Source organism: Pagrus pagrus (assembly GCF_965226575.1).
Source record: "Pagrus pagrus genome assembly, chromosome: 4".
Taxonomy (NCBI): Eukaryota; Metazoa; Chordata; class Actinopteri; order Spariformes; family Sparidae; genus Pagrus; species Pagrus pagrus.
In genome coordinates, this window is record NC_140188.1 from 21589014 (window position 1) to 21612324 (window position 23311).

At 38.9% G+C, this 23311-nt stretch overlaps 2 protein-coding genes across 3 annotated transcripts; one reads left to right on the top strand and one right to left on the bottom strand.

Moving 5' to 3' along the window:
* Positions 1-610: 610 nt before the first annotated feature.
* On the bottom strand, positions 611-9893 carry LOC311256420 (lysosomal amino acid transporter 1 homolog). Of its 2 annotated transcripts, XM_084351489.1 has the most exons (9): positions 9733-9893; positions 9371-9415; positions 9022-9287; positions 8788-8917; positions 7550-7637; positions 5676-5785; positions 5354-5455; positions 3790-3975; positions 611-3346 (listed from the first exon to the last, which is right to left on the bottom strand). In XM_084351489.1, exons 3-9 carry the CDS (start codon positions 9222-9224, stop codon positions 3230-3232), a joined length of 936 nt encoding a protein of 311 aa, XP_084207615.1. In that variant the 5' UTR covers positions 9225-9287; positions 9371-9415; positions 9733-9893; the 3' UTR covers positions 611-3229. The 2 variants fall into 2 exon arrangements, with proteins under 2 accessions (XP_084207615.1, XP_084207614.1); XM_084351488.1 differs by having other exon boundaries at positions 9022-9415.
* An 8286-nt stretch (positions 9894-18179) lies between these two features.
* On the top strand, positions 18180-22335 carry LOC311256197 (uncharacterized protein). The gene is made up of 2 exons (XM_084351046.1): positions 18180-18934; positions 19025-22335. The coding sequence occupies exons 1-2, from the start codon at positions 18232-18234 to the stop codon at positions 21583-21585; spliced, it is 3264 nt and encodes a 1087-aa protein (XP_084207172.1). The 5' UTR covers positions 18180-18231; the 3' UTR covers positions 21586-22335.
* The last annotated feature ends 976 nt before the right edge of the window (positions 22336-23311 follow it).

The following is a 23311-nucleotide window of genomic DNA, read 5'->3' on the forward strand; positions in this document are numbered from 1 at the left end:
AGCTTATTAACTAACTAAATAAACTCTTAGTTTTCATGACTGAATAAACAAACTGACCTTAAGGGATGACACCATTTCATTCTGTTTTACTTTGTTTATTTGTGGCGGACCCTGCTACCTTTCTAGCTTCAAGCAGTGTTGTGGGGACCTTATTTTCTTCTGAGAACAGTTTGATTATTTAGCTATGGAAAAATTATAATAAAATAATAAATATTTCTTAGTTTGTATTATTACCTCATTAATATTGTAAATTGTATTGAGTTTTAATTTCTTCTCCAAAACGACATAGTGCCTCTTTAAAAGCATAATCGATTACCGAGCACAATTTTGAATCTAAGCCTTTTCCATCTGCATGTTTGTATTTCTGGCTATAATGATAACAAAAAGCATTAGAAAATAATTGTCAAAAATGCAGCAGAGGATACTGGTAGTTTGCATGTTTACAGGGGATTATTTCTTTTTAGCTGAAAGAAAGTTTAGTCTCATGTCACGACAGCCCAGAGCCTATGATTATAATGTGACATCTGATTAATATCCATTAAAAAAATGTCTGATTTAAAGAAATGTGTCACTGTTTCTAGGCCTTCTTATTAAAGCAACACAAAGATCCTTCCTGATGATATACCATAAATTGCACTTTATTCAAGTTTTGTACAATATACATACAGTTATTATCATACATATAGTGGTTTTCCATAGGAGTAATATCAGAAGACAATATAACTGGCCGTGTAAGGTTAAATACTCTGACTTAAAATGAACATTTTGTAAAAAGAAATAAAAAATAAATAGCAATAGTTTCATCATTTAAGAAAAAGCTAGTCCTATAAATACAACATGTTCGACAATATACTGTAGCAATATGTACAAAAAATAAGCATTTTTGGGGCTATATTGAAAAAGACTCAATAAGAAAGAGAAAAAGGATCAAAGTATGACTCGTGCAATACAAAAATAATTTATTGGTGAAAATTATTTACTCTAATTGCATATATTTGCAAATAAATTTCATTTTCAGCCACTAAAGTCGGAACAAATCCTCCCTTATTTACATATTTCCACATTATTGCATCATCTGACAGGCTGAGAATAGGAAAAGGAATCACTCAAGCTCTACTTGTAATTCTGATATTGACCAACATATACTTGTGTTTCTTTCTGAACCAGGTGCTACAACATAACATTTCACATTTGTAAAAACAACATGTGCTCGATTAGTTTTCCCTTCATGACAGACCATTTCCACACATGAAGCACTGCGCTCCAGTTGAGAGTCAGCTCTTCGTACACACCAAGAGAAATAGATCACATCCACACGATATTGAGGTAGAGAAATCTGCACTTTAGCTATGACCGGGTTAAACAGTGAGCATGACATGCACACTGCGCAACAACATTTGGCACAACACTGATGTGCGGTTAGCTTTGCTAATTATCTGAATCAACTCTAAGTGCTCATTTGGCTCATCATTAAGAACAATTTGTTCTGTTTTGTTCTTGCTCTCCTTTGTTTTTGTTTTGTGTTACTCTGTAAATAAACATACTGAAGCTAATAAGGTGTTTTAAAAATAAACCTGACAAGAGCATCTTCTCTGCTTTTAACCTGACGACAGAATAAAAACATCTTAAATGTGCAAACTAATTTTGAATCTCATCACTTTAACAAGTCTACAATAATATCACATTGTTTACTCTAATGAATGTCTCAAAATGTCATGGACTTAAAAAACTTTAAAAAGTCAGGGTAAATAAAGAGAACAGGTTCCAAAGCATTTTCTAAGAAAGACAGCTTAAATAAATCAGTCAATAGTTGCTTAAAGTAACTCAATTTAAAAATTAATTTTGTTCTAAAATGGATATACAGTGCATTTATTTTTTTTGTTTAAAAAGGCACAGACAACGTGTTTCTCCAGGAGAGAAGAGGGCTTGGACCAAGAAAGCAGAGAAATGCAACATCAGTTCTCAGGAAGAACTCGGACGTCCACATCCTGTCTTTTAATGTAATACTAACTAACGAGTCTTGTGTTCTAATGTTTGACAATTTCCTGTTTGCCAAATTCACATATTCGTGTTGGTTCCTCTATTACTGTGCTCACACACTCTTTATTTCATGGCAGTCAAATACCAATCTTAAACCCCATACCATGCATCCTAGTTTATTACTGCAATCCTCTATGGCAGTATTACCCTGTCAAAAGTGTGTAAAAATAACAGGCACTTCATTCTTCCATAACGCTTGCATTTGTGAGAAGACATCTGGGATTAAACCCCCCCCCTGGGTTGTGTGTGGTTCCCAGTGGCAAATAAAAATAGTTATTCCACCCAAAATAAAATAAAGTAAGCCAAGAGGAAGAAGTTATCAAAAATGACAGCACTCATAACCAGAAAAAAGATTGCAGTGATGCTAACTCACCTGCTAGGAAAGAAATGGACAGAAAACTTCCTAAAGTGGTCCCTTTGCTTAATCTTAGAGAGGTCACATTATTTTATTTTTCAGGTTCATACTTCTATTTGGGGGTCGTGGTAGAATAGGATTACATACAATTTTAATTTTCTCATATGGTGCATTGCTGCAGCATTCCTTTTCACACTGTGTCTTGAACACTCCGTTTTAGCTACAGAGTGGGACATCTCGCCTGTGTTCAATCTTTGGTGAGAGTTGCACATGGGTATTACTTAATGGGCAGGATGTAGCCAATCAGAGGCAGAGTAGGACGGGTCATGCCAAGCAAGGTAGTGTGATCTAAAATAACGCTGCTACAGTAGTAGCAACTGTTTGTCTGCTGACTTACTGGAGTGTATTTATTTTATAATATATAAAAATATAACACCTGTTACATTGTGACGCACATAAGTCAGGGAAGGCTCGACTCCAAACCAGGCATTTCAGGCAGTGCAGGAGCAGTGTTTTCTGTGAGAGTGTAACCCCCCTTTGGCGTGGACTTTTGGCTTTTTCACTTTGCAGACCTTTCAAATGCACAAAAATGCTCAAAAACACAATCAAGGAAAGGCAAAAACCCCAAAAGCATAACCTTTTACCAAAAATGTATTGACCAGACCTTTTCTGTAGCCTTTCCCATCCTTTTACCACATTAGACGTCTCTGTTCTCTGAAGTTGTTCTGAGTAAACCAATGATCACCAACAACACAACAGAATGTTGAAAAACAACCTGTCGACTGACCAGTCCATTTTCGATCAAGTGGTCCATGTTGGAGTCCAGTCTGTGTCCTATAATACTGACAGCTCCTCATCCTCACACAGGAGAGGTTCCACTTCTGGGACGCTGAGCAGTGTGCTGGTTTTAGGAGAGTAGTTCTTCCTGTATATGATGAACTGGGCAGTCACCTGACCAGGTTAAGGCTCATACAGAATTATACAGATTATAGCAATGTAATCTTTTTTTCAGGCAACTACTGATTTCTTTCAGAAACACTCTGACCAAAAGGCATGAGTAAACTCTTTGTATCAAGATTAATTTAATTGTCATTATACAACAGAAATAAGGATTCCAGCCTAAATTATCAGCAGCCACGCTAAACAATCTCAGAGAGCACAGATTATATCTTTTGTTAAAGCAATTGTTTGTGGCATTTTGGGACCTTTGGGCTATAGCCAGTTTAGCATCATATTTTAGCAGACATCAGAGTGGTAATAATCTCTCAAACTATTACTGTAAGTACAGGTTGGTGGCATGCAAACTCAAATTTGAGGTCAAACATGTCCACCAGTATTTTAATTAAAGCACTTATTTGACATCAACACAGCAGGTACACATTGCAGAAGGATACGAAGAAGTCCAGTATGAGGACTCCCAGGCTGCCAATGAGCCAGGCCAGATGTTTGATGATGAAGCTCCGTTTAGAGCCCTTCAGTGCAGGCAGGATCACGATGACGCTCAACCCATATGTCCCATTGCCCATCATGGCCAGGGCAAACAACAGATAGGAGGTGCCCTCTGTAGACTGTCGCTGGAACTTGAATGGATAGAGTTTATTTCATTAATAGACAAACAGCAGCACAGGACCTGCACTGGACGTATTGTAGAGCTGCAACAACTTGTATCGTATTCCCAACTATGATAATTGATTCATCATTTCAGCCAAAAAAGTCACATGTGCTGGGTCCCGCTTCTTAAATGGGAGGATTATTATTATTAACATTTTGACAGACTAAATGATTAATGGATTAATCATTGAAATAGTTTTATTCTTGTCAATGGGTATCACTTCTTCCTCCTAGCATACACATGTGAAAACCCGCAGTCAGAGAGAAAAGAAAAAGGTGAGGTACTACATCAACCACAAGCCAGGTTTCTCACTCACAACAATTAATTTGCTTTCTGTGTATTTGCGCTCTATCAAAAAAAAAAACCCTGAAGGGATGATAACCAACAATGAATTCATTCTGCTAACAAGCATTGTATTGTCTGTGGCATGGCAGTGGACAATGGAAAAAAAAAAAGCTGTTAGTTAATTCTGAATGTGTCATTCAGCACAAACAGCAGGAAGGATGTGTGTTCTGTCAGTGGAGCTGAAATACACAGGCTAACTGAGTTCATCACCTGCATTATACCCACATCCTCCCAATACTGTGAAACCAAAGAAACATTTCAACCTTGACTTAATAGTGGAGGTTTATACTGTGTTTTGGCTACTTGCCGGGAACGGACTGGACCCAAACAACACTGGGTAACCAGAAAATTTGTTTACCATCGTAAAACTGAAGGTAATCAGTGCTATTTTAATTTTTCCACCAAACTGGATGGGTAACCTGTCACTAGAAATGATGTAAAGGTGAAAATGCTTTGGGGTTTCTGCTGAAAAACAAACATGTTTGAACATGCAGGAAATTCCCACGGGGCAAAGCCGACTAAAATGATTTACAATAAGCATGGAGTGTGTGTTTGTGTGTGTGTGTGTGTGTGTGTGTGTGTATGTGTGTGTGTGTGTGTGTGTGTGTGTGTGTGTGTGTGTGTGTGTGTGTTTGTGCCCAGAAATACTGGCACTGGCAGGACACTGAGACGATCCCCCATCTGGTGATTAATGGCTGCATTCGATCCAGGATGTTTTCCCAGCACAACAGCACCATTGTCTTCAATGTCTGGTTCTCATTTTGACACAAATAACTGTATATGCAAGCAAACAAATCCCACCACCCTCTTCAAACACAGTCCCCGCTTATGACCGACTTAAAAATAAGTTCAGTTTTCAATGGACCCCTGAGATCACCAATGAGAGCGCCGTCCAGGATCTCCCGTCAGGATTATGGCACTATTCACATGCAACCATGTGATGAAAAAAGGAAACCAACTCCAACATCGCTAATGAATCAAACCAACAAATCCTCACTTACATTTTTATAAAGCTGGGGAAAACGTGAGCAGAGGTAGAAGACAGATGCCAGGTATCCACATATATAGCCAGTGATTTCCACTGATTTAGAGGTAGTTGGACTCTGACAAAGATGAGGACACAGAGAGGTGAAAGTGTATAAATATAATACATTACAATCACAATCTCCAGTCAAACGTGAATTAATGTGTATATAACAAACTTGAAAATATCAGAGGTAAAAACAACGCAAATTTGATTCATGAACTCTTAAAACTAACGCCTGAACATGTACACACATACATATGCAAATATGCACAGCTCACTGCACACAATCCACCTACCTGGGTGTCTAAAGTTGAACTATTGTCTATGATGAGTTTGGGTAAAGCCAGGAGAACTAAGGTAGCAGCGCCACACCACATGAAGCACAGCCACTTCAACACAGGGCTTTCTAGAGCACACACACAGAGGTACAAAACAGAGAGCTGACAGTGAGGACACACAAACAAATTATCACCCAAAACAAATCCAACTCTTTGCATGAGCTGACAGCCATCTGAGGCTCCCATAAATAGCGTCTATACGTATCTTTTCACACTACACAAGTGCAACGGACATGATTCTATTTTTATCATGATTCATTACAACACGGCAACCTGCTTTAAGGTATTTGTTTAACTGACGTGCTTGCCTTGAGTAGTGGTCATAGGAGCGGCTGTAAATACGCTTTCTCCCCACAGTACTGTTGAATAATAGCTGCGAACAAAGCTCCGCTAATTCGGTTATAAACATGTTTCATTTCATTTCCTACACAGTATCTTAACGTTTCTCAATTCTGTTCCTGGGGGCCCATGCCCTGCATGTTTTAGATATTTCTCTGCTTCAACACACCTGATTTGAATAATCGGCTTGTTGTCAAGCTCTGCTGACGCCTGATAACGATCCATTCATTTGAATCAGGTGTGTTGGAGCAGGGAAGCATCTAAAACATGCAGGGCAGGAGGCCCCCAGGAACAGGATTGAAACACTGCTATTACTTCATCAAAATAGAAGTGCCCCATTATTAAGCCATTTAAAAGCTTTAATTATGCAGCAGCAAAATCTGGACATGTTGGGTTTTCACCGGCAGTAACTTTACACGACTCCAAGAACAACAGAAAGCAAACATGAAGAAAGAGTCAAATACAGCAGATATCTGAAAGTACAAACAGGGACGCAGGAGAGGAACATAAAGATCACCCTTCTGTCAGGTTCTCTGCATAGACATGAATTTAGTATTGTAACGCAGGATTGTTTGAGGGAGAGAATGGGGATCATCACGGGTTGACCAAGTTTGCAGGACATCACCACAGCACACTTGGAGGCAGGGCAAGCACCCGAAGTCCATCTTGGGCGTAACTTGGTAAAACTGGTAATGGAAACCAAATCAGTGTGGCATGGTTTGACTTGGCAAGTACAAGTGGAAAAGCTCCATTTAACAGCTCTGTGAAGGGCTTTTCACACTGCGTAATCTTATGTGTGTCGTCTTGGATAAGTCTCGGTATGATTATGTATCATTTAGCAGTTATGCGCTTTTGGCTTTGGTGGTAACCACTAATAAGTGGAACAGCTGGAACTGTCCCAGTCATCTCTGAAGTCAGCAGGTGGCTGGTCTTTTGACTCCATAACACAGATTTTTCATGTCTGTTTTATTCATCTCATCTATAGGACTAATATTTACATCTTAATGTAAAACTACTACTACACCAGCCTTTGGTGGTGGTGTCCATTCGTAAGCTTTCTCCATTAATGTGAGGATTGGGATCTACCTAATCTCTGGGATATATCTCTGTCGTGTGGTAATGCTTACACAATATTTTTGATAACTTAGCAAGATGATCCAAATAAGAAAATGTGAACATATTCCAGATGTGCAGGTTTTCATTTTTATATGTCTTGTGTACAGTTTATGTGGCTGTATGTACACATACAGATAGTGATTGAAATTAGATTTCATGAATAACAAAGTTGTAAAGCCAATGGTGTGGTGCGTCCAAGAAGGCCTAACTTTCACTTCATGCAGTTCAAAAGGAAACAGTAACTGAGTCAACTGCAGGAAATACTTCCTTCCTCATAGTTATGCCTTTCACTTATCTACAGAGTCATGATATGGTTGACTCACACAGCACAGTCATCACTCCCCAAGCTCAAGAACAGAAATAATGACGGGGCTTACTTCTGCTGGAGCTGTTCTTGATTTTATAGTAGAGAAACTGGGAGATGAGGATCAGGTCTGTGAAGATGTAGAACACCACAGTAACTATCTGAGAGAGAGAGAGAGAGAGAGAGAGAGAGAGAGAGAGAGAGACATGGAAAAAAAGGAAGTCACAGTTTTGTTACGATATTAGATTTTACAACTTAACTGATCACAATTGTTGGTTATGAGTGGTTCCCTGTATAGAGACAGGGCTATTAAGGGAAAGCTACTGTAGATGAAATGAGAACAAGCTTTAAATGATTGTGTCTGGTAACAGTGCTGCAGTGAGGGTAATATTCAATTTGACCACTTCAGGTAAATACTCTTTCAAATTCAAAATCCCTGGAGTCTTGTGCCATTGAAATATTCTCCTCTCTAAACAAAGCGATTACAGCAAACTTAACAGTTTCAAACATGGTGTGAGCGATACAAAGACAGATGTGAAAAAAGCCTGCAGCAAAAAGATGGCCTGAACACACCCTGTCTGAATTTTATGTATTAAGTCACTAATTTCTGGGATTAGAGAGGAAATGGCTGAGTTCTGAGTTCACAGCACAGACAGACACACTCCAACAGATCAACTGCAGAGAGTGAGTCAGACTAGGCGGTTATACACCAGTCAGCCATGACATTAAAATTTGCGAGTGGAGAACATTGATCATCTTGTGACAACGCAATGTTCTGCTGGGAAGCCTTGGGTCCTGGCATTCATGTGGATGCCACTTGACATGAAACACCCACCCAACATTTCTGCAGAAGTAGTACACCCCCCTTCAGGGCGATGTTGACCTGGCTAACCAATTCCTCAGATCCAAACCTGATCGAGCATCCATGGAATGTCACTCCGAGTCGTTCCATAGATGCCCCAGCGTGTATCAAACTTGGCTCTGACCCATTGAGGCACAGAAACGGGACCTTGGGGGTGTCAGGACTATATTCGTAACGTTCCTCGGTCCATTCTTGAGCAGTTTTTGCAGTGTGTCTGGGTGCATATTCCTGCCTATTGCCATGACGGGGTGTGCTTTGTCTGCAGCAGTGTTTGGGGTGGGTGTTTCATGTCCAGTGTCATCCACATGATGCCAGGACCCAAGGTTTCCCAGCTGAACATTGCATCGCAAACCAAGTGATCAATGTCCCACCAACTTCCCATGCAAGTCCTTTTAATGTTGTGTCTGATCAGTGTACGTCTGGGTGAGTATGTGTGTGTGTGTGTTTACCTGAATGGGCAGCTGGCTGGTGAGGTAACAGCCTGCAAAGCTGGTCAGGTCTCCACTGAAGAGGAAGAAAAGAAAGCCGAAAGACATGGCCTCCTCCACTTTACCGTTCCGATAGGCTTCAATGACCTGCCTAGATAGATAGATAGATCGATCGATAGATAGATAGATGAGTTTGACCTCAAGATGTAGCACTGGTTTAAGGATATTAAAACATCACAATGTTATAGGACTTACGGTAATGTGGAAAGCAGAAAACAGAACATGGATATGAGTCCTATCACCACGCTGCAGTACTCCCACACATTGTCCACACACTCCTCCAGCAGGTACAGGATCCACGGCGTCCCGTTGACACACAGCGGCCTGCTCAGCGCCGGAGCTGTCCAGTTGGCGGCGGACACGTCCACATTCTTACCGGGGAAACGCGCGGAGGCCATGGCGAGATACCGGCTCTGTCAGCCGGCTGCAGGGTCTGGCCTCCTTCCTGCTTCTAGCGGTGCCTCCAAATTGTAAGTAGACGCGTGTGTTTATTTTGGCAACAAACCCCAAACCTGAAGAAAGCAGGTCTGACACACCTGCCTACCTCATTAAACAGATGTGCGATGACTGATTCTGTCATTGGACGAGCCTGCAAGGAAAAGCAACGCATACGTGGGTACTGTGGAGTAGGACTGAACAGCAGGAACTGTCAGAAGTGTTGCAAATTGTTTAGAGTTAACCCCAAAGGAATATTTACGTCCATATCTCGGAAAACCTTTCTATTTTAGTGACGTATGCTTAACGTGGATACTCTATTTACTCTAAAATAAACACCAGGCAGGCTAATTTTAGCATAATTTGCATTAGCTTTACACACTGTGATTTGTTGAGGCAAATTTGCATAGGACTTGAGGGTGATATGCTAACGGACAAAGATGCTAAAGTTAGCTTCAAGCAGCCGCTCACCTGACAGAACAGACTCGGTACAGACTGCAGAGGGTTTGTGGGTCTGCGCAAACTTTCCCCACATCCTCACACGTTTCTCTAAACAGCGTGTTTGGCCTCTGAGGAAGATTACAGATTAGCTCCCGGTGTCATCATCAGCATCCACCGCTGACTGATGACCCCGGGTGTCAAGGTAACCGGAATGACATCATAACATCCTGTGAGAATTTTCAAAATAATGTAATTACAGGCAAACGGTTCAAGACTTGAAACTGATACTGATTAACAAATTGATAATAAGGAACTTCACTCCTGATTAGTTTGTCGTAAACAATGTTTTACTATATGTCTCATTTACACGTCGGTCGATATACATGTATGGGGGATTGAAACGGTCAAAATCAGGGATAAATAAAGAAATGTATAAATGGATCATTAGATAAATTAATATGCCATTAATGCACCAAAAATGAAACAAGACTACTTTTCACAATTGAAAATGAATGTAGGCATTCATTAGTTTATAATATGTGACATATTCATATTTCAGCTTTAATTTGCCTCTGTATTTATTAACTTTATATAAATTCAGCTATTAATTCCCTTTTGCATTTCTCTTTATTCATTTATGATTTGGGCAGTTTCATGACTACAAATAGATGCCATGCAGTAGCAGCACAAACAGTTTGGCCACAAATAAAATGTAAAATAGAGATTTAAAAGATATTCTTTCAAGTTGTCTGTATGGTATTTAGATGTTGCAATTGTTGAAATGACAGAAGTATAATTCTATTTTACATCAGGAAATACTTGAAGCCACTAGCCAATAGAATATAATTTATAATAACTATTTTGGAAGTGTAACTTGATTGAACTTGAACTTAATTCCGACCTTTTAGTGTAAGCTTCCATCTGCTGATGTGTACCAGTCCACTAGGAGCAAGGCGTTAAATCATGCGCTTTTATTTTGAAGGCAAAAGTGTCTCTACGACTTCTATGAATTTGACGCGACGGAAACTGCACGCATATTATCCAGCTTCACTGCCGATGGATGATGCCTGGGGAAATACCGCCACCTACTGGTCACATGGGGCGATCATCAGTGCAATGTTGGAGCAAAACAAACAAACAAATACAATGAAATCAGGTCAAAAACACACTTATCGCTTATCTGGAACATCATAAGTATTTTTGGTGGAGCCCTCATATTGTTTTCTTCATTATTTTTGTTTTATTATAATTATTTATGTCAACAATACTACAACTGCTACTGCAGATGGTACTGGTGATAATCATATATTTAAGGCTCAGAGTGAACTCTTAGCAGAGAAATGTAACAAGGCCTTTTATCTTTTCCTCTAAATGGTTGCAGCCAGTAGTCTCATTATGGCACTCATGCAAACATTGAACGGTATGTCTGAGCTGGGAAAAGGGATTAGGGATAACTTTGGTTTGGAATGCAGCCACGAAGTCCCTGAGCCTCAACTCCTCTCTCTCAATCCCCTTTGTGGTACCATGCTTCCTTTTAGAGCTCATTGTACATTCCCAGGATCATTACATCATAATTTCAAGTATTGGATGGTGGAAACAAGATCGAGGTTGTTCCTCTAACAAAAGTTTTAATTTATTTTAAAGTCAACAGCCCATAGCTTGGTTGACTGCTTTAAAAGGAGAGTGGCAGAAATTGAAAAACAATGAATTGGTCAGGAACAGGATTTTGTGTCAGGTAAATGTTTAACAAAGATGAATAGGCCCACTGCTAATACTAACCAAATGCCAGATCAAAACATGAAGTATCACTGGTGTATGATATGGTCCATCCAGAACATTCAGCACTGAAAAAAATTAGTTATTTAGAGTAACCTATATCTAAAGCCCTACAAGCCTCATTCCTAAAAGTACATTACCTAATTTGTAGTGACACCTGATGAATAGGTACTTGGTGTGTAACTAGCTGGGAAAAGGCCAGTTAGATACTTTATGTCACAAATATCATCGTACATCCTAATTCCGATTGTACTTGAAGGCAGCACCCTAACTTGTCCCTCCCTGCTGCCGCTACATTGAACACCACAGCACTACTGTGGTGTTCAATGTATGGTGTCATTTTCAATTAACGCCAAACAAAAAGCATTTATACCTACAACAATTAACATATTCACGTACTTTAACTTAAACTTAACACTTCGTTACAAACTGAGCATTATTTACTTACATTTATAAATCAAAGCATTCACAATAATCACTCAAAATCAGCAGGAGGTGACTGTCTCTTCACTTCCCTGTCGACCCGTCTGCCCTCTGTGGACTGCTGCAATATGGGGCAATAGAATCAGAGCCGAAACATCTGCAAACAGCTGTGGAGGGTGTCACACACTCGCACCTACGCACACAACTTGAACTAACCAGCACAAACGCCCTCTTCCTTGTGATCATATGCCAAAATATTTAGACACTAACAATGACATGCCAGTTTGCGCTTCGTTCACAAAACTCACAGCTTTAATTAGGCTTGTGGCGCCACTACATGATCATGACATGATCGCTCCCTCTGTCTCTGTTTAAAATCTGATTTAAAATACCAGCAAAATCTACAAACAAGAGCTTTTTGAAAAACTTCAGTGGGAAATAAAAGACAATTAAAAGACATAAAAGACAAAATCTATTTGAAAGTAACAAAGCAGGCTATTTTACTGAATATGGAGACTTAATGCATGATTTCAAAAGACGGTGCGCCCAACCTGTAGCCAACCAACCACGTCTCCTTAAGTCTGCCTGTACACGCCTTGGAAGAAAATGATGAAGGTGTTACCCAAGATCTTATTTCACTTTCTGTCGTCTGGACCTGTGGCAAGCGACGGGACATCGGACGGGTTACCACTTAACTAAAGGTAAATACCAACACATTAATAAAGTAGAATAATCTATCAGGGTTGTCACTCACTTGATACTGACTGATGACAGACTGTCAAGATACACGATGTCAGGTAAAAGTCACAGGTTTGTTCAAATGTTTTAGATGGAAACATAGCAGTGATCAACAGGCCTATGAAGGGAGATGATTTAAATGATTAATATATATTTAGATTTTGTTCTCAAGTCCTGATGCTTTTGTTGGAGTCTGACTAGAGGAAATCTGAATTTATGAAATAAGTTGTATCTGTGCATACGACTCAGAAATGTTTATTTCACTTTAATATCAATCTTAGGCGTTGCCATTTTGTAGGGCTAGTTGAACTGGAAAAACAAGGAAGAGACGTTACATAATCATAAGCACTGAACTAAACGTTTGATTCACATTTAGTTTGTCTTATATAGCCTACTGTATATGTAATTGAAGTAGCTCAGCTATATTAGTCAAGCATTTATTCTGATAGCATTGACATCTATAGATCTCCTTTGTCAGACTCAGCAAATGCCATCACAGATTATGTAGGTTAATACATTATAGATTTAAAAATGTAAAGATAAATCCTACATTTCAGGGAATTTTCCACACAGACCTACACATTATGAAATGTGATCAGAGCATAGGTTGCAAATTTTAATCCCCAGTGAGGTTGTGAAGGAGACCCAGAAACGGCAGTTTGCTCTGTAAAAGCATTTTGGTGTTTAAAAAAGTAAAATAATTTACACTGTAATTATTCAATCCCCAGGTTCTTCATGCAGCAGTTGGTCCTCAGTTGAATTAGGCTCTGATGTCTCTAGAGAGACATCATGGCCACTGCAACATCAGGTGAGTCCCGTCAGTCTTTATTTGTCTTCTCTCTACTGTATGTCTACATTTTATATTATAAATATTAGAAAAGTCCTTTGTCTTTAGATGTTTCTGTATAATCCAGTCTGTACACTAAGTATGAAACCACTATATACTGTAGCTCAGTGACAGAACATCACAGGGAGGGGATCCAGCTTACATCCGGACCACAGTCGCAGTTCAATCAACTCTACGTCACATATTATTACTGGTTAATTAGTAAACGACTAATGTGTTCTAATTTATAAAGATTCCTGCATTTAAAATAATACTGAGACTTGGCAATCTTAAATTAAACCATTGATTGATATCCTGTGTTATTTCAACTTAATTTTCTAGTTTAATAGTCTCTCTTGCATTTTTAAAATGTTATTACAGTTGTGTTCTTTGTCAAAGGATTCAAAGCCAACATAGTCCAAGTTGGTGTTAACAAAACATTAAAGTTTGTTGGAATCACAACACAAGCCTATGTGTTGTTTGAATCTGCAGTCATGAAATTTCTCACTACTACCAGCAACAGTCCTTATGTTAGACACGTCATGTTGTTCAAAGCAGGTGTATTCCATACAATATTAAATAAAACTAAATCATTATAAAGGAATTTTAAATACGTAGGTGCCAAGTTATGATTATGTCTGTGATAATTACTGTAATGAAGGTTTATCATCACAATAAAACGTGTAAAAAGGGGGAAAGATACCAATTGCTAATAGCTAATTGCTTATTTGCCCTACCAGTCTGAATCAACTCCAGTTTTCGCAGCAGCCAGGTCTCAGGTCTGTGTGTCAATATGTCAAATTGATCCAAGTGGACTCTATCAGCTTCCATTACCAATTGTGTCGTAAACATCATCATAGAAAAAATGCATTTTTTGAGGCAGACAGAGAATCTGACCTATGAACTGTGCTGTGAAGGAAAAATGATGTGCCGTTGCTCTTTTCCATCACAGCTACTTGTTAATCAGTGGAGCATCATGCTGCAGCTAGAGGTGGTGTTGTCTCTCTGTTTGAGTCTGTTCAGGTCCATCACATTATGAATCTGGTCTGATTAGCCTTGGGTCTACTTAGGACTGGGTTGGACTCTCTATAGGGTCTTTTTCAGCAGGGTTTTTAAAAAAAAAAATGTTTACAGTACGTTGGGTTCTAACAGGTTTTATATGTTTGTTTTAGATCTGTTCCAAAGTTTTAGAAAGTTTCATGGGTCATTTAAATGATGACAATATAGTAGTAAGAAGGTCTACTATAATGTACATGTAATCACATCAATAAATAAATGAATGCTGTTTCCTTACATTCACAGGTGATCTGCAACCTCGGAAACGCAGCAGCAGCTATGAGTTACTGCCACCTTCCAGTGAGTCAAACTTAACTGTGTTATCCTATTTAAGAACATCAGAGTTTACAATATTTCAAAGGTAAAATCTTAATGTAAGAAACTAAATAGCAGTGAAACTATAAATTAGTAAATGCATGTGTGCGTAGTTACTTTTCTAAATCTTTGTTCTTCACAGTGTCTGAGCTGAGGGTTGTTCTGCTGGGGAACAACTGGTCTGAGAGGAGGTCAGTGGGGAACTTCATACTGGGAGTAACTGCATTCACCCAAGCACCTAAATGCAGTCTGAAAATCAGTGGACCGCTGGAACAGAAAAAAATAGCTGTGATCAACACAGGAGATCTGCTTCATTTTAACTTCTCTCAGCACGATCTTACACAGTTTGTACATGAATGCATGAATAACTCCGATCCTGGACCTCATGTGTTCTTGCTGGTTATACAGCCTGAAGACTTCAATGAAGTACAAAAACGAAGGCTTCAATCAATCCTTGAGAACTTTGGTGATCAATCATTTGATCATTCGCTGGTCCTGATATCACCACCCAGAGCGGAGAGTTCAGCTTTCGTGGAAAAATACATGGAACATCCTCAACTAAAAGACTTGATCAGAATGTGTAGAGACAGGTGTTTGCGGCTGAAGAACCTTGGACATTTAGAGCTGTTAACACGCTTGTCTCAAATTGTAAAGGAGAACAATGGAGATCATGTCAGCTGTGATGTGTTTGTGGACTCAACATCTTCTCTACCAGGTGATCATCAAAGCCCGCGACAAAAGGAAACAGGGACATCTATCATAGGTGCTGTTAAAAGAGCTGGTAAGTGCTGAAACTATTCTAACAATTAAAACTTTGTCATATAAATCCCCTTTGATAAAATTAAAACATTTAGCAACAAGTTAATGATATAATTTTTTTCCCGGGCTGGATGTGTTTGAAGGAATCACTGCTCAAGTCTCATGGGAAAACCCTTCAACTCGCAGTAAGTAAATTCATTACAATGCTAATTATGTATTTGCAGGTAGATTTTTGGTGGCATATTTTCTCCAGAATGAACCCAAATACATCCCAAAAAGTATAAAAAAGTAAAATAAAATAATTTTATCTTACAACATTTCACATGTTATTATCTCCCATCTGTTGAATTCAGTTTTAGATACTTTGTAATCGGCACAAGACATAGATATAGATGTACATATAATTTATGAGAAATGTGACACTGTACATTTCACATTCCTCTACTGAAGGAGGGAATGTCTGTGCACTTCCCTAAAAACTGAAATTTAAACATACACTGAACAAGCCAAATTTGATACATCACACATTTGAAACCAGACGGTGTCTAATATGAAATACTACAACTGCCAATAAGCCAATTCCTCTACAAACCTAGTTTGCTCTCAGGATAAATAGATATTACATATACTATGAAAATCTCAGCCAGACAGAATATATTTTTTTGTTAACTTTGGTAATATTTTCTGTGTCAATGTGAACACACTGTAACATCGTTTCAGATTATTGTACATTTCACAACCACTAAAGCTGTTGTTGACTCAATTTTTACATTTTAAGTACCAAAATTGGCACACATTTTTGGGGATATTTGGGGATTGTTCTTTTGATAAAATAAAATAAAGTGTAGAAAGGCTAAGAGGTACGGTTGGACCAATTTTAAATGTACAACTGGTTTGATATAAGGCCAGACCTGTAATACCAAATTTTATAATGAGATGTCACACGAGAGTCAGCAGCTCCCAGGAGGAACATAATGAGAGCCCATGAATGAGAGTGTAGCAGCACTACAGTCCGTCAGGGCAACTGCAACATGTTGTGTTTTCATTTCTCATAACAACAATTCAACTTGACACCCTCCAAATCTCCAAAATGGCAGCCATCTTGCCATTTTGGTTGAACACTTTTTTTGCTTATCTGCTGCACTAACAAGCCATCAAACAATATAAACAAAACTAACTACTATGCTACACTCACCGTTTTAATAAGTGTGCTTGTTGTCAACTTCAATTCACAACAGATTCCCCATTTAGATGGGGACCATCTAAGTCTTACTAAGGCTCAAACACGTTTGGTTGCATCCGTCTGCTGTTTCCTTAACTGCTAACAATTTTTCTGTGAACTGCTGCTACACTGGTCCGCCTAGCACAAGCAACAGTGGTGGGTAGGGCATGAGGTCTTTGATTAAAAGATCCAGAGGTTTCTTATTCTTTTTTTTTTGCTTTCTTTTTTTACTTTTAATGTTGGAAAACCATGTTAAACCAAATCATTAATCATAGCAGACAATATGTCTTGAGGGTAACATTAATGTTTCTGACCACCGCTACATCTTTTCTAAAAACGTAATTTCTTATGTACAGTAAAACAGTTGTATAAAGTTTTGGGGAAGAAATTTTAATCACAAGAGAAAGATCATTTTATGTCTAAACAAACAAAATAAACAAACTCTTTTTTTCACACAATTTCATACTGTTTTAATTTGTTTATATTTTGCGGACCCTGCCATCTTTCTAGCTTCAAACAGTCTTCTGAGGAGCTAATTTTGTTTATTCAGTTATGGAAAAGTACCTCATTAATGTAAACATTAAAATTCTGAGTTTGAATTTCTTCTCCAAACTACATAGTGCCCCTTTAACAACATATTGGCACTTTGAATTGAACCAAAATATTGGCAAATTCTGGAGGTGACTGAAGAGATCTCCTCACAAAGCAGATTTCCACTAAGTCACTGCAGTGCTGCATGTCAGCAAACCCACTTGACACATGCCATAGACATCACCTGTGCATTACTTCACCAAGTTCCCTGCCAACCTGTATCCAAAAAGTGTATGGTAGCAAAAATGAATGTAAGGCTAAACAAATGTATAAAAGGCTCATGTCAGCCAAGTGTGTTGAGTTCAGCCTCAGAGGGAGGATATTTCATTTTTATCTTTCTCTCTCTTGTATTTCAGCATCTGGATTCAGGATTGTGCTGCTGGGAAAAAATGAGGAGAAACAGACAAAAGTTGGCAACTTCATTATCGGGGACCAAGCTTTTCATTACCAAATAACTTCTCGAACCAGACAGTGTGTGGCCACGTGTGGAGAGTGGAACGGGAAACCGCTGACAGTAGTGAAAACGCCACATAACATGTTTAGTCTGCGTTTAGACACTTTGAGAAGAGAGGTGAAGAGCTGTATGACTCTTTGTCCTCCTGGACCAAACGTTCTCCTGCTTTTAGTGAAGCCATCTAATTTCACTGGGGAGGACAGACAAAAGCTAATGCGCGTCCTGAGTTTGTTTGGTCACGATGCTCTAAATCGCAAGATGGTCATCGTGACACATGAGGGGAATGAAATGAATGTCCATGTGAATGATCTCCTTCAAAAGTGTGGAGGAAGACGCTACAGTATTTCTCAAGATGACCACAGATCGTTAATGGAAAGGATTGAAGAAACAGCAAATGCAATCAGTGAATCTCCCCCCTCTGCCTTAAACCTGGTTCTGTTTGGGAGGAGAGGAGCAGGGAAGACTTCAGCCGCCAAGGCCATTTTAGGTCAGACTTATTCAGTCTCCACCTCATCAGAGTGTGGTCACAGTCAGGGAGAGGTGTGTGGACGTTGGGTTTCCCTGGTTGAGCTGCCTGCCTTGTATGGAAAACCTCAGGAGGAAGTGATGAAGGAATCGATCAGGTGTATCTCTCGCTTTGATCCTGAGGGTGTCCATGCCTTAATCCTGGTCCTACCTGTGGGTCCCCTCACTGATGATGACAAGGGAGAGTTAGAGACCATTCAGAGAACATTCAGCTCTCGAGTCAATGATTTCACTATGATCCTCTTCACTGTGGAGTCAGATCCTACAGCTCCAGCTTTTCTTAACTTTGTGAGTAAGACCAAAGACATCCAGGACCTCTGTCAAAGGTGTGAAGGAAGACATGTTGTCCTCAACATCAAGGAAAAGCAGCAGATCCCAAAGCTGTTGGACATGGTGGAAAATATGAGATCCTCTGAAGACAAACCATCATCCTACACAACAGAAACGTTTGCATTTGCCCAAGTAGAAAAGATCACACAACAAGAGAAAGACATCAACACACTACAGACTGAACTGAAGGACCTGAAAACAAACTGCAGGGGCATCTGTAAGTAATATTAATAATAATTTAGACGATAATACATCAAAATATTTTTTCTGTGTTCTTTCAGTAACTCCTGATCTTTATATTTCACAGGTGATGACAAGAAACAGAGCCCAAATGGTCTCAGGATTGTGCTGGTAGGGAAGACTGGCAGTGGGAAGAGCTCCTCAGGAAACACCATTCTAGGAGAAGAAGAGTTTGAGGCCGATCTATGCCAAACATCAGTCACTAAACGTTGTCAGAAAGCACATTGTGTGGTGGATGGTCGTCCAGTTGATCTGGTCGACACTCCTGGTCTGTTCGACACAACTTTGTCCAATGATGAGGTTAATGAGCAGATGGGGAAATGCATCAGTCTTTTGGCTCCAGGACCACATGTCTTCCTCTTGGTGATACAAATTGGTAGGTTTACAAAAGAGGAGAAAGATACATTAAATCTCATCAAGGAAGTATTTGGGGAAAATTCAGGAAAGTTCACCATCATTCTTTTAACTGGGGGTGATAGCCTAACGAAGCTATCCATCGAGGACTACATCAAATACAAATGTGATGAATCATTCAAAATTCTGATTGAAAACTGTGGAGGAAGATACCACGTTTTTAACAACAAGGATAAAGGAAACCGCACACAAGTCAGTGAGTTGATAACCAAGATTGACGAAATGGTGAAGAGAAATGGCAATAGCTGCTACACTAATGACATGTTCCAGGAGGCTGAGGCAGCAATAAAGAAAAAAGTGGAGATGATCCTGAAGGAGAGGGAAGAGGAGATGAGGAGAGAGAGGGAGGAACTTCAAAGAAAGCATGAGGAAGAAATAGAAGCAATGAAAAAAAGAATGGAAGAACAGAGGGCAGAAATTGAAGAGGAGAGAAAACTGATAGAAAAACAACTTCAAGAAATGAAGGCAAACATCAAGAAAGAACAGGAGGAGAGAAAAAATGAACAGGAAATGCGAAAAGAAGAAGAAAAGAAGAAAAAACAAGAGGATGAAATTCAGAAACAGGACTGGAAGCAAAAAGTTGAAGCTTTGGAGCAAAAAATAAGATCTGAGTCAGATTTAAAGGAAAGCATTTACAGAAAGCTGGAAGAGAGCAGAGAAGAGATGAGAAGAGAACGGGAGAATGAGGAGAACAAACAACAAGAATGGTGGGGAAAACGACGTCAAGAAGATGAACAGAGACGACAAGAAGAACAAGCAAGACTAAGAAAGCTTCAAGAAGAATATGAACAAGAAAGACAAAATTATGAGAAGAAAAGAAAAGAAGAGGACCGAATCAGAAAAGAACAAGAGGAAAGAGAGAAAAAAGACACTGAGGAGGAACAGAGAGCAAGAATTGAAAATGAGAGAAAAGTGAGAGAAAAACAACTTCAAGAAATGGAAGAAAACATTAAGAAGGAGCGGGAAGAGAGAAAGAAAGAACATGAAAGGAGAAATGCAGAAGACATGAAGAGAAAACAACAGGAAGAAACTAAACGACAGAAATGGGAACAAGAAGTTAAAGCTTTGGAGCAAAAAATAAAATCAGAGTCAGAATCAAAGGAGGGCGTTTACAGAAAACTGGAGGAGAGTAGAGAAGAGATGAGAAAAGAACGAGATGACCTTGAAAAAGAACAAAAAGAATGGTGGGTCAAACGACATCAAGAAGATGAAGAGAGACGACAGGAGGAACAAATGAGACTTCGAAAGCTGCAAGAAGAATACGAGCAAAAAAGAGAAAACTATGAAAAGAAACAAAAGGAAGAGGATCAAATCAGAGAAGAAAAAGAGGAAAAAGAGAAAAAAGACATCAAGGAGAACCATAAGAAAGAAGTGGAGCGCATAAAGAAAAAATATGAAGAAGAGGCCAGAAATACAGCTGAAGAGTTCAATGAATTCAGAGAGAAGAAGGAGAAGGACTTCGCAGCTCTGATAGACAAACACATTAAGGAAGTGACGGATCTGAAGCAACAGCAAGACAAAGAAATGCAGAAGAAGCAGGACGAATATGACGGATTGAAAGATCTTTCATCCCATAAAGAAGAAAATCTGAAGCAAGAAATGGACAAAGTACAGAACAAACATAAACAAGAATTGACTGACTTGATACTGCAAATTCTGACCCAAAAGAAAGACAACAGGAAAAAAATAAGGACAAAGCAAGAAGCACACAAAAATGAGCTGGCTAACCTTGAAAAAGAACTTTCGGTCAAAAACCAAAGAAAAGAGAAGAAACAAATGGATGAATTAAAGGAAAAACATGATCAAGAAATGAAAGCGTTGGACAAAGAACTTTTGACCCAAAACAAAGAACACCAGAGCTTAGAAAGGGCCAAGTTGTCTGAAAAACACAGAGAAGAAAAGTTGGAAATGAAACAAAAGATTGCGACCCAGCAAAAACAAAAACGGAACGAACGCATTGGTAATTTAAAAGAACAGCATGAACAAATGATGAATGAATTCAAACAGAGCGTTTTAGATGAAAATGACAAAAAAGAGAAAGAAAAAGTGGGTGAACTACAGAAGAAACACGACGAAGAGATGATTGTGTTAAAGCGGCGACTCACTGAAGACGAAGAAATAGATGAACTGCAAAAAAAACACAAAGAAGAAATGAATGACCTTAGAGGTAAACTCTTGACAGACACAGACAACTCATGGTGTTCAACTTCATGAGAGATTGTATTTTTGCTGTATATGTATTCCTTTGATCTCATTGTCCCAGTTGCAGCCCCATTTCAACAGCAGCCCTGTGATTACCATTTGTAGCCTTATTTACATGGTGTATGTTCCCTTTAACAGTGCTGTTTACAATGTCATGACTCATGTTGAGACAGTCATTTACAAAGCGAGCTGTACGGTACAACTGAATCAAATGTATTTGTTTTGTACAATTCCAAACTATTTCATTTTTATCTTGATGCTTTTTAAGGTTTTTTTTATTGTTTGCCTACAAAATACTTACATATGACTAATATATCAGTCACAGGGCCAGTTTACTACGGTTTTACTTTTGATACTTTTAGCTGATAATACTGTACTTTTACTTAAGTTGGATTTTGAATGCAGGACTTTTACCTGTTGTGGAATAATTTTACATTGTTGTATTTCTGTTTTGACTTGACTAAAAGATTTTAATACTTCTTCCACCACTGGGTATGTGTGAGGGAGTTCCTTCATGGTATGACCATTCTGAAGCTCATCAAAGTTTAAGGGTCAATTGTTTTGTTTATTGGTCAAATACTGGTTACACGAATATCTCCTAGCTGACATGTTTGTATATACAGGTATTTAGTCTTGATGATCAGGACATATGTTTTATTTGTACGTGTAAAGATTTAGATGTGTGCATAGTCTTGAATTAGTACCTGCCATCTTAATTCCTTTTTTTAGTACATTGTCTTATATACTTGAAAAGGATTATCTAAATAAACCAAACTAAAACAGTAATGACATGGTCTTTGTCTCTGCTCAGGAGAGATTATTAACACAGATAAACTGGAAAAACACAGAGCACACAGGATGCTCTTTACAGTTTGTATCAGCAAATACCTAACTTATGATTGATAGAGCAAACATCCTTATTAGTGACACTGCAGATGTTATCATCACCAAGTTAAAGCTAAATTATTTTCTATGTAACAGAAAATGGACAATGAATCATCCATAAAGTAGGCTTTCTTTATTTAGTTTCTATCTACATCTATTTGTTGGCTTTAATGAATTAAGATGAGGACCAGAGTGTGTTGCCCAACCACACAGTGAACGACACTATGGGAACATGTGGAGCGATGGCATGAAGCTAGTTGAGTTCATCTGTGACAGCAAAGTCCTGATTTGTTTTTATACAAAACCACTATCGATGGCAACTGAGCAAACTCCAACTGTTGATGAAGGCCATGAGATGTGGCTGAAAGATTCAAAAACATCCTGGTGGGTAGGCCTGGAGTTGAGAACTGTTGTTAATTGTTATTTAGTGAATGAAGTCATTGAAATTCATATGATAAACAACCATCTAACATTCAGACAATAGTCTCTCTTTCTATCTTTTTTGGAGCTGATGTGTTATTTGTTATTAAGAACTGATGTTAACTAGACCTCCACAGGCTGGCTGTGGGCAACTGTGACATCACTATTTTGGTGTGGGCGCCATCTGTGGGCCAACTTGGACTACTATAGTTCCTTCAATCTATGAGAAGAGACTGCCTGACAGTTGTGGAAAAACAGTCTTGATAAAATATAATTTTTCACCTGTGAGATTCTTACCTTCTCTTCAGCGGGTCTTTTTTTTTTTACAAAGTGTGATATAATTGTTTGCCCTCTGCAGACCTCTGCTGTACATCTATACAGCACAATCCCAGCATTTCAGGACAAACTCAGCTCTGATGCCAGAAAGGCTCAA

Excerpts from the sequence above, each read along its gene's own strand:
- LOC311256420 (XM_084351489.1), bottom strand. The coding sequence starts at position 9,224 with ATGGCCTCCGCGCGTTTCCCCGGTAAGAATGTGGACGTGTCCGCCGCC. Across the intron at positions 8,918-9,021 it reads TTTCTGCTTTCCACATTACC|GCAGGTCATTGAAGCCTATC; the intron begins GTAAGTCCTATA and ends CTATCTATCTAG. Across the intron at positions 7,638-8,787 it reads CCAGCCAGCTGCCCATTCAG|ATAGTTACTGTGGTGTTCTA; the intron begins GTAAACACACAC and ends TCTCTCTCTCAG.
- LOC311256197 (XM_084351046.1), top strand. The coding sequence starts at position 18,232 with ATGGAAAGGATTGAAGAAACAGCAAATGCAATCAGTGAATCTCCCCCC. Across the intron at positions 18,935-19,024 it reads AACAAACTGCAGGGGCATCT|GTGATGACAAGAAACAGAGC; the intron begins GTAAGTAATATT and ends TATATTTCACAG.